Source organism: Pyrus communis, chromosome 8 (assembly GCF_963583255.1).
Source record: "Pyrus communis chromosome 8, drPyrComm1.1, whole genome shotgun sequence".
In the NCBI taxonomy this organism is placed as follows: domain Eukaryota; kingdom Viridiplantae; phylum Streptophyta; class Magnoliopsida; order Rosales; family Rosaceae; genus Pyrus; species Pyrus communis.
Window position 1 is genome coordinate 22,239,696 of NC_084810.1, and position 12,248 is coordinate 22,251,943.

Sequence of the window (12,248 nt, forward strand, 5' to 3'; positions counted from 1 at the left end):
TACATTCTTTTAATTTTCGATCATCGGATCAGATGAATTAAAGAAGATTAAAAGACAGAAATTATAAGAAGTGTGTAAGTAAAAAAAAAAAAAGATGTGCGGATAGCACACCCCCACAAGAACACACAAGTAAAAAGAGTTAGATCCCCTACAATAACACGAGTGAAAAGAGTTCAATCCTAAGATTGCCAAAATTCTATCTTGGCTTTTAATAATTGTCATATTTTCAAACATGAAATCATAAATAAATAAAATTAGTCGCAAATACCATATTAAAACAAAACAAAACGAAGATAGGGATTCGTGATATCTTCTAAGAAAATTAAAAATGCCACTAGACTAGAGGTCCTATAGTTTAATATTGACTTTTTTAGGTCCTTATTGTCCCATTCGAATTTCTGCGTCCACGAGAACGCGCAATATGCAAAAGCCTTGCCAACGTTCTGTGAGATTTCTCTCTCATTTTCCGACTCCAAAAAGAAAACGAGGAGCCATCTGTAGTGCATTGTAGTCCATGGAATGGACCCATCCATCTTACACACACACACACACACGTACGGTCACTTGTAAGAGAGATTCTTATATACAACCGATGATATTTCTGCGCTCATCTCCTTTTGAATATTGTAATTTAAAAGAAATAATTTAGATTTGACAACCCTGCTAAATTCACAACAGAAACATTAGTTGAAAATGGATTTAAATCCCATCTGGATCTAAATGGTGAGGATCCTAGAGATCCTCACATCCTAGTCATTCATTATATATCGTGTGATCAGAAATCATTTGAATTTTTTTATTTTAAATTAAACACAAATAATACCTGACGAAAACTGACCCTACAATATACCAGGAACGACTAGAATGTAAGGATCCTTAAGATCCCCACAATTTGGATCCAGATGGGATCCTCATCCGTTGAAAATAGCCGAGTTGCCAAAAAATAAACAAACAACAGCAATTAATCATTTGGTTCTGCAGAACAAAGGAAAGATAGGGTGGGGAAAGGAAAGACGGAGTGGGGAAGAAGACGGTAGAGAAAATTTGGGAAGAAAAAGGAGAGAGAGGAGGGGAGGAAAAAAAATGAACCATCAGATTAATTTCATGGTGCGCATTAGTTAGTAGGAAAAACAACCATGAGAGTTTAGAATATAAAAAAAATAATAAAAGATTATACTTAAGACTTGCCATGTGACGAGTTGTGATTTAACGGTTGACTGTAATGCTACTGGGCAAGATACAATGGCAAGCAAAATCCTGCCCAAGTTTTCCTCACAGAAGAGTGGTAAGATGTCAAAGAAGAATGGACAAAACTAGAAATAAAGCATACATGAAACTGCACAGAATACATGCCGAGTGTGATAATTCTAATCTTCTAACTAATCACACCTTTAACAACTATAATAGTCAAACACTAGCTAAATGAGTCGGGCAACTGCTGACATGGATTTTGCGCTGACTTGTCATCTGAGATGGCTGTATGATAGGTACTCTTTCAGAAAGATGGGGGATCAAGATCAATTATTTGTACACTGTAACTACGGGTATGGGGTGTGTGTTAAGTAAAATAGGGTTTAGCATGTTGGGCCAAGCAAGCTTGTTCCAAGCCTTCGAGCCACGTACCCAAGGGCGTGAAACGATAACTATTTCGTTTTTTGTTTTGTCGAAAAAATGAATTTTTCTCGGATCATTAAAGAGGTAAACATATTGATCCAAAAGACATCTTACATAAGGAAACAAACAAGAAACTTGATTCCTATGTATCAAAATACAAGAAAAAGAAACACCAAGACCAAATGCCAAAGTGGGAAAGAAAACTAGATACAAATTTAAATGAAAGAAGAGGGAGAAAACACCTATACAGTTTCAGTTTTTGTTTCTTTTGGCTTCCAAGGATGATCCGTCTTGTAGCGTTTCCTGCGCATCATTGTCCATCCCTAGGCTCTTTAGTGCAGCCGCTTGAAGATAGAAGGCCATTGGCCATTCGGGGTTTATTACTAGGGCCTGCATTGCATCTCCAAGAGCTTCTTGTGCCATGTCATTCATCAAGTAACATAAGCAACGTCGAGCAAACACAGTTGGGGATATCATTGTGCCACCATCGATGAACTGCAATAAGTAACAAAGATCCACTTGGGAGTAAGATGAGAAGCACATCCAATCTTTGTAATCATGAAAGTTCACTGAAATCATATATCGCTAAAGCTTTCAACTAAATGAACGTGTTTCCAATATCACAAGTATTGATCAGTATGTATATGGATTCTCATGACAGAAGTTAAGACCAGCAGATTTTGTAATCTTAATTTTGTGCCTTACTTCTGTGTAAGAATCTATGGCAGTAGCAAAATTTTTGGCTCGAAATGCAGCATCTGCACGCTTCTTAGAATTCAACGTTTCTTGTATTTGATTTGTCCACATTTGGAAAGAAAGCTGCATGGTAACTTCAAACTAAGCGCGGTGCATTACACAAAAACCAACATAAAAAGTAGCTCACACACATAACTGAGGCATAAATTGATGACCAAAAAGAAAATAATAATGGCTGGTAGATGTCAGAAAAGAGAACACATAAAAGATAGAATTAAGGATCACTGACTTCATTTGCAACCCCCTCATCATCCTTGTATCCAAGCTTCTCCAATATTTCATGTATTGCAGTAAGATCCAGTCTCGAGCAAGCTTCACCTAGAGGTGACAACGATGTCTGATTTAGAAGCGCATTTCCGTGTGGAATACCCATCAAAACATATGATGGAACCTGCTACAAACCACTACTTGAGATTACATAATACCGTCATGGTATTCTATTTGCAGGGTTACTGTAAAATAGGTTTGCAAAACAGAGAGAAGAAATCAAATCATTTTTGCATCAGCGCACCTCAGTTTCTTTTTGAAGAGGAATGAGAGCAGTCACAAGAGACTTGGCATTTGGCCTCTCACGAGGTTCATACTGCAAGCACCGTGAAGCTAACCTCACTAGCTCAGTTCCATCATCATTTGAGAAATGACCTTCCAAGCATGAGTCCATCAGCATCAAAAAGTTTTTGCCCCGTATCAGGTCAAGTGCCTTCCAGAAAGAAAATCGGTGATTATTAGCCAGAAGCTTCTTAATATGACAATCTTGTTTCAATGGAATTATAATTACCATCTATTTCAAAAAAAATTATACGCCAATTACATAATCAGGAAATTCTGCAACACTACCAGATAGATTTAACTTAGAGAAATTTTAAACAAGTTACTTTTGTAGGCCTTTCCACAGGATGTCGAGAAAAATGAGCAACCATCCACCAGAATTATATCAAAGATAAAAAAAAGAAAAGTTACATGGCTAGGGGGGATATGTTTTCCACTGAGCAGATCAAGCAATAAGGTCCCAAAGCTGTAAACTAAACTTTCTGGTATCACTCTTCCTGCCAAACAGAGATAAGAATTAGCTTCACTAAAGACGTTTATTGCCTCAATAAATGTGTTCAAACTCACACTTAAAAATGTAGAAGCATTAAGCCCTTTCTGCTCGTGCAAATGATACCAGATCCCTCTTAATGTATTTATATAGTATGTTGAAAATTAGCAATCAATACAATAGCACAACTAAGGACTTGACGTGTTCAAAACTTATTTCTTTGAGGGGATAAAGAAATATGCAAAAGAGATCGTGAATAACAGACACACATATCCAGCCCCAAAGGCCACTACTCCGGCAGCCCTAGTTGAATAATCAGTATTGGTGGCGACTTTTTAAGTCACTAAGATAAAATGCATTAAAAGGAATTCCAGTAACTCATTAGTTGAGGTTTGTATAGCATCCTCACTTGTTTTTCCCCTCCAGTTGTTTTGCATAAAGGAGAATCTTTGAAGAGAAAGACACAAATTTTCACTCTAGGAAAAAATATGGCCTTCGTAATTTACATTGGAAGACGCGACAAAACTATGTTCGTGGAGAGGAGGCAAAAACAGGAAGATAAATGGGGACCATGGGGTAAATCACATGGGAAGATAAAGGTCATTTTTTCCTCTCACTTTACCCTCATCATCTTCCTCCTATTAAACGTAGTGTAAGTCTGATAAATATTGTATCCCATCGGCCGAAGAAATGAACGTATTAATTACCTGTCCTCAAGTACTCTGGAGGGGTGAAAGCCAGGTTTGTACTGTAGCTCTTGCCGTCTTTGCTATTCTTCATCAGGCCAAAGCAGGAGAGTCTAGGATTCGCATCCTGCACGTCAAGTATTCACCAATGTAACGAAGTACCAACAAAAGATTACAAGAATTTCAAAAGGATCAAAAGCTGCTACCTGATCAAAGAGGACTCTATAAGCATTCAGATCATGGTACAATGCCTGCCCTTTACTGCTGCAATACTCTAAAGCTTGCGCAAGATACAAAGCCACTCGCAACCTCATTGCCCATTTCATCGGCTGAGCCTCCCCTACAACATTTTAATTCAACCAATCTAATCAATTTCTGAACTCTTCTTTATTTCAGCTCAAGTAAGCCATGGTTGAATTTGACTACTTCAACAAATGCACTAAAAGTTGACAAAATCTCGAAAACAATCCAAATTTAGCAAAACGAAATCAAGATTAAAACCGAAAAGGAGTTTTAAATTAGAGGGTAATTTACAATGAAAGAGATGCTTAGAGAGAGTTTCATTAGGCATAAACTCAGCCACAAGCAATCTCTCATCGCCCTCACAGCAACACCCGAACAAATTCGCCAACCGCTCGTTCCTCAGCTGCCCCACAGCTCTAGCTTCCTCCTGCAACCAACAAAACCCACTACATATTTTCACAAACAGAATCCCAACAGCAGAAACCAAAAAAGAAAAATGAAAAATTTAGTCAACTTGCAAAATTACCAGAAATTGGCGCGAATCAGGCCAAGCTGATCGGTTGAAGCGCTTAACGGCGATCCACCGGCCGTCTTCGAGCTTCCCTTTGTATACCACATTGGGAGCTTTCTCCCCGTGCTCGGAGACGACGTTCTCCGACGAGAATCCTGACGTGGCAGCTTTCAGTTGCTCCAGGCTGAACTCGCTGAACACGAGCAGCATGTCCTTCTCATTTTTGTTCCCATTCTCTGCACCTCACCGAGACGAAAAATATGAAATTTTCTCGGGAAAGTGACGAAAAATAAAAAAAGTTGAAAACTTAACATGAAAAGAGTGAAAACAAGAAAAGCTCACCTGGGTCTGAAGGGTCGTCGAGATTGGATTTGATATTGGACGGCCAGAAACAGAGGGAAAACTTGGAGCAACGAGCCCCCATTGGCTGATGAATCCAATCCTAGAGAGAGAAAACAGCTGGAAATGCCTCTGTGTGTAAGCTTCTCTCTCTAGAAAGTTAGACTTCTCTCTCTATCACTTTCCTGGAGACTATAGAGAGAGGGTTTGAGAAGGGTTTTGTGGAGAGAGAGAGAGAGAGAGAGAGAGATGGAATGAATGATGGATAGGGTAAGGATGATGGGAGAATGGAGAAGAAGAAAGATGGATTCAAGTGAGGCTGCATTTTTCATTTTTCTATCTTTTTATTTTTAATTTTTGGGGTGTTTGGAAGGAGAGAAAGTGAGAAAATTATGGAGGCAGATTGGCTGGCGTTCTGTTTGGGTGTCTTTCTCATTCACTTTAATTTGTGCTATCACGTTTAAATTACGTTAACATTTTATATTTTTATTGTTTTTTATCTTATTATCTTTGTAAAAAAATTAATATAAAATATTAATGTGATTTAACCGTGACCGTACAAACAAAAAGAATGAAAAAGACAGCCAAACAATCTGCCTCTGAAAATTATTTAAACCCAAAAGTAACTTTTTGGATCCAATGTTTTCTTCGTTTTTCTGTGTTTCTTTCTCTCACCACTCCGCCTTGCTTTCCCTCGTTTTCTGCATCTCTTTCTGGCTCATCGTTTTTTCTTTTCGTTTTTATTCTTTTGCCCTTTTGCCCTTTTGCCTTTTATCTGTTTAATCATCGTTTTCGTTACTTTTTTCCTCTTTTGCTTTGATTTTTTTTTTTCTTTTGCTTTTTGTTTCAATAAAATTATATTCTGGATTGGTCTAATAAACAAAAGAACAAAACTGGAATTCGAATTTAGTGCAAAGGCATCAACCGACTTAATTTATACTAGCTTTATGCATGTACAGCGTGCGACGCACAATTTACATATTTTAAATGAATAATATTGAACCTTGATATAAGAAATCGCTCATAAACTAATTAAAGAAGTTGAATCAACATAATAAAATCGGTCTTTTAATTTCGATATACATTATATTGAATTTACACTACTATTAGAGAAAATAATATTTAATAAACAACTTATTAAATCATATTATTGCTAACTAGTCCATTATAAGGTACTAATTATAAAAATAAAAATAAAAAACACTGTACAGAAAAAGTTAAATATTAAAAGCATTGTTTATCACTGTTTATATGATGAAAATACCTCTGCTACATTTAATGCACTATTTTGAGCTGCTTTTGAAGTTCTTTGTTTGAGAGGCATTTCTATTCAATTTTTTTAGTGAAGCCTGTGACCCAAAAAACCACTGTTCAAAAACCCTGCGGGCTTTATATATAGATCTGCATTTTTTATCATAATGTTTTTTTCATAATATGTACAACTGAGGGATCTAAATCTTTAAAACAATTAAACTGAGTAGTAAGTATCGTCTTTTTATCCAAAGTGATATATGAGATTGGCATCACTTTCTAATTTGGACTAAATAAGGAGTTGTGACAATCTCGATGATCGTTTTAGTTAAAAAAGGGTAAGTCGAACTATTTTTGCTATGTTTGGTTTTGATTTAGTTCTCGCTTTTATCTATAATTCATATGTGAAATCCAAGTATCTCTCGTTGGAAATAAGTTGAAATGAGGTCAAAGATTCAACAAATGATAAATGACATTAGTGGAATTGTAAACCAAAATAAATGTGTAGCGTGAATGGACGTTTGCGGGTCTACAATTTATGTAGTTATTAAGAGAATTTTATCAAGGAATCTGCACTTTTAGATTTGTGATACAGCAGTCATATCGTTCATCTATATTACAACATATGAACTGGTAACATCATGTAATTGTATTTCCATTACTTATAAAATTTCACATTGCTTTCCCAAGGATAATCAAAGAAATGAAATTGGACAGTTCAGCAATGCAAATAAACAGCACAATTAGCCATAATTTGGTGCTCATAAATTATGAAACTAAAAGCATAATGCAGTATGATAGCCAGACATGCCTCAAATGATGAAGAAACCACTCAACTTGATTTCAGGATCCTCTTGACCAACTTTTCCAGCTCCTCTAGTGCACAAATAAAGGTTGTATAATTGATGTTATTATTATATAAAATAGATTTTTTGCAGCCTTAAAGTACTATCAATACGCTAAAGATTTCGGTGTGGGGATCGCACCGTTATGTGGTAGTAATTTGAGTACATATTGGATGATATTTTAGCTTTTTAATATTATGCTTTAATTATGAAATATTTTATAATATTTGAATTAGTAATATCACATAACAATAGAATTGTTATGCTCCAAAATTAAGCACAAATGCATAAATACTGTATCTGCAACACCATCATATAATGTATCATTTAAAAAATAAACAAATAATAAATAAATAAATAAAAAAGAACCACGGCAATTCATACTTCTGGGGGCTTTACAGATGCATTTCGCCTCTCATTGGACATTGTGTGATTTCCCAGCGCTAGGATTCGAACATAGATTGTGTCGCATGGAATACGAACCTAGAATTCATCATCAACTACTGGGTCATCCCTTGATGATTTACAGTGTACCATTTCATTGATGTTGAGTTTGTATATGTATATTTGTTTATTCGTAATTACATACTATGACTTCTTTTTATTTTTAAACAAACGATAATATTTACACTAAGAAGAAGAGAATGAGCTTAGCCTTACAATGAGTTAGTAATAATGTAGTTCAAACTCACATTTATTGAGAATTGAACCTACATACTATGACTTAAGTTATAAAATATCAATTATATCGTCAATAATTATTATCATAACAAGTAAACTAATAATGATACGTGACGATATAATTAACATGCTGTAAAATTTCTCAAATGATCTCAATATTTGGGAAGCATGAGGAGAAATGTAAGCTCTTTTATCGCCTTAAGAAATGTACTTAATTATATTAAATTCTATATCGGGATGCAAGGACTGAGGGAATGCAAGACCATGTTAGCTTATGGACCACATAATAACATATTCTACAAAAGCTGTCCTGACCAAGGACCATACCAATTCACTCATCTACTTCACTATTTATATCTTTTTTCTAATTTGGTTCGTGAGGTCAATCATATAATCCTCAACTAAGATAAGATCCTAAGGATTATTTATGTACCTAAAAAACTCAATCTCAACACATTAAGAATGTTTAATTCAAAGGAAGAAACTAAGTGAGTTGTTATTCACACTTCTGAAAAGTCATCGTCTATTTCTTTCTTTTTTTTTTTTTTTTTAAAAGATGACTAGTTGGTGGATAAGTTACTACGTCACTCTTGTTTATTTTGCATTATTCTTCTCACCATATCGGATTCTAATAAAAATACACTAGACCTATGCTAGCTACCTCGTAGCCAAATTCTACTGGAGCTGTGCCGGAACCATGTAAAAGTTTCTCCACATCACCCATGTACACCAGCCCAAATGATTGGTCCTTTTTCTTGGATCTTTTGTCCAAATATATAAAGATGTTCATAGACATCATGAACACAAGATGATATGAGAATCCACTTACAGAAAAACAGGTGATTGGACTTATATTATATGGGACATTCACAATTTTGGAAATTTTGAATTGTGAAAAATAAATCAATCTCCACACCAAAATAAAGAAGTTTGAATTTTTATGAATTTTAATTTTTTTATGTTGTTTATTTCCAAATTTTGTTCAAAAATTGGTAGAAATTTTTATCTCTTATAGTCGGATCAGGTGAACTTTCTGATCGCGGAAAGAGGAGTGAGACTCTTACATTGGGTTTGTGCACGCATAGAGAAAGTGGTAGAGATGAGACTCTTAACAATCCAAGTGATCATTTCAACACTTTTCAACGAAACTAGTACTAAGTGAAACAAAAACGAATGAATGAGATTGGAAATAAAAAACAAAAACTAATAGTTAGTAAAATCAAATTTCACGACTAAAACAAATATAACACTGAGTGGTACATAACATAGAAACCGACCCTAAACTAAAACGAGTAAAATCACGAATTGTCCTTGACAAAATGAAAGCACTTTAAAAGGAAGTCAAGGGGTGGTGTTCCTGAATGGGCATCAGACAAGAAACATTATTAAAGTGCATAATTGGGTCATGCCAGCCCTAACTTCCCAAGGAGATTTTAGTATGTCCCCTCCTCATCTAGTTAATTTGACCTTAGATAACACTAAGCCATGTTGTCCTAGGTGCAATGGTCTCTCTCGTCCCTCCCATTCTTCACCCACACAGCCTGTTTCAGTGTTTTGTGGACCAAATTTCAAGCAATCTTTAAACATGACAACCTGGTGCTCCAACACAATGACTTGGATATCATCCATAATCCGTCACCGCTTTACTCGATTCTACAATCCATATTTATGATGAAGATGATGAGAACAATAAAAGGCGACTCCTAGGCAACAAGGCTCTAGCTTCCATATCCACTTTCATTTCCAGAAATAATACGGATCAGGTTTATCCGCCTCGCTAAACAACGGAGAATGCATCTGTTGAAACAACTTAGAATTCTTAACAGCAGCAAAGCCATCTTCAGCTTATGCTGCTCATCCATGTACCATATACTGCTAAGCTAACTATGTTCCTATCTCGAAACTTTTCGATCCGTCTGTCCTATGTTTCAATCCACAAGGAAAGGTCAAACAGAACGGGGCAATAAGAAATATTTACTCATTTTCCGGACTCAAGTGGTAATGTTGGCAGAATTTCCCTTAAGGAATTTGTCGAGCTCTTCTCTGTTCTTGCTATCTTTCTCTCTGGTGCTCATTGGTAGTAGTGGTTGAGATGTACATCGATCAGGCAATTCTGCGGAGGATAAGAATTGAGTTAGCAGACACGCAGCTTTGGGTATTCTTAAAAATTTGACAATTACTGCTTACTGAAAATTCTGCTTTGTTCTAATTATACCAAGGATACGAATAACTTAAAAATGGAATTGAGACATCATAATGATACAACTGAAAAATGGAACCGAGAACAAAATTTGACCTAAGAGTTGTTCGTCTAGTGGTCAGGTCCTTGGTTTGTTCCCAAGTGATCTGGGGTTCAACTCGCTCACGCAGTACCCACTTATTGTGTTCCCTTCAAGTGCAAATATAAAGATGGTATAATGGCACAAGTAAGGGTGTCGAACCACAGAGACTGATTAGAACTCTACAAATTACTAACTTTATGTGAATCCTCACTAACAATGAAAATGCAAGATAAGATAAAGATGAATGATAGATTAATTCATAAACGATGGGAACGGAATTAGGGATACCGATTTCACCATTACAAGCCAATTCCATGAAATTTAAGTCAAAACGCATTCAACTCTCCAATCTGCAACTAGGGTTCGTTTTACTTATTTATGATCATCCATTTGATGTGTGGTTGTGATCAAGTACTCCTAATCTGTAGCCTAGTTGTGATGTTCAACTTAGATTACCAATTAAAAATCCATTAAGAACAAGAAAACTTCAAAGAACCAAAGAAATCACATGGCAGGATGTATGCATAACAGTTTCTTCATTCATTCACATGTCTACCAAGATTAAGCATGATGTTTACTATAACCTTGATCAAATAATCTGTAAGCAGCCGTAATGGTGATCAAACATTAAGATTAACAAACAAATTATACTATAAAATCAGCGAATGAAACAATAATACAGATTGGTAATTTGAATACTTTAACTTAATAATATAGAATAGGTTTGCAAGGCTACATTGAAATCTCCATCTATGAACTTAATTACACAGCATGATTACAAAATATATTAATATCAAGAAAAACATGAGTGAAATTAAGTTCATAGAAGAAACCCCCTTGAAGTAATTCTGATGTTGAACTTCTCCAAGAACAGCGCAGCTGCGTGGTTTCTTCAGTGGTAGCGGATGATGAAGGGAAATAGGGTTTTGTTTCTGGAAGAAAGGCCAAAAAAAGAGAAGAGAGAGAGCTATGGGCGTCCCCAAGGGGAAGCTTCTATAATAGTGGCTGGAATTCTCAGTTTTATAAGGTTAAAGAGGCTGTTACAGATTGCCAATACATCCCAGTAATTGGGCATTTAATTCCCACGTTTTTTGTTGTTATTGGTCTTATAAAGAGCCATATTCATCACCATATTCAGTTTCCACTTTTAATTCTTTGTCTACATCAACATCCTTATTCAATTCTTCACTTTTAGCATAATTTTGCCTTATTTGTTCTCAACTGAGCTCCAAAATACGATTAGTTGCACACTAACACAAAAGAGGGTAAAATGCAACTAGTTTAAGTAAAAAATATCACAAAGGAACTAGGAATGGATGGTATAAATGTATTAAATATATGAGTTATCACCACCTAGCTAAATGCTAGAGTTTTTCGCTCCCCAAATGTTGACTTCCCCCACCAATGTGGGACTACCAACAAGCTTTGGGTATTCTAAAAGATTTAACAATTACTGTTTACTGAAAATTCTGCTTTGTTCTAAGTATACCAAAGATATGAACAACTTAAAAATGAAATCGAGACACCATAATGATATAACTGAAAAATGGAATCGAGAACAAAATTTGACCTAAGAGTTGTTCGTCTAGTGTTCAAGTCCTTGGTTTGCTTCCAAGTGGTATGGGGTTCAACTGTCTCTCGTAGTACCCACCTAGCAAAATGCTAGAGTTTCTCACTCTCTAAATGTTGTGGGGTCATGCGGGGGCCTAGTGATTAGTAGTTGGGCCAAAGAACCCGTCTTACCAGGCAACAACAACATCCGCAGTGTAATGTTTGTGAGAGTACCGTGTCATTTTGGCGATGTGGCAGACATCAAAGAAATTCCGTTTATCTTAAGCTTCTATTCATAAAAGAGCTAAGAAAAGAGTTTGCATTTCAATTGGTTAACTGAACTCGAGGTTTTAAGTTCAATTCCTTCACTTTCGCTTCTGGCTTTCTTCCTAAGTTTGTACTGCTTTTAAAAAGAAGCAAACCAGTTTTCCTTACCGGTGCTGCAAAGAA

The 12,248-nt window shown here is 35.8% G+C and overlaps 1 protein-coding gene across 1 annotated transcript; it reads right to left on the bottom strand.

The window, feature by feature from the left end:
- Nucleotides 1–1,729: 1,729 nt before the first annotated feature.
- LOC137742226 (serine/threonine-protein kinase BSK5-like) lies at nucleotides 1,730–5,567 on the bottom strand. The gene is made up of 10 exons (XM_068482037.1): nucleotides 5,192–5,567; nucleotides 4,865–5,085; nucleotides 4,630–4,765; nucleotides 4,302–4,435; nucleotides 4,117–4,222; nucleotides 3,331–3,416; nucleotides 2,882–3,070; nucleotides 2,600–2,761; nucleotides 2,320–2,433; nucleotides 1,730–2,109 (listed from the first exon to the last, which is right to left on the bottom strand). The coding sequence occupies exons 1-10, from the start codon at nucleotides 5,271–5,273 to the stop codon at nucleotides 1,867–1,869; spliced, it is 1,473 nt and encodes a 490-aa protein (XP_068338138.1). The 5' UTR covers nucleotides 5,274–5,567; the 3' UTR covers nucleotides 1,730–1,866.
- Between the last annotated feature and the right edge of the window lie 6,681 nt (nucleotides 5,568–12,248).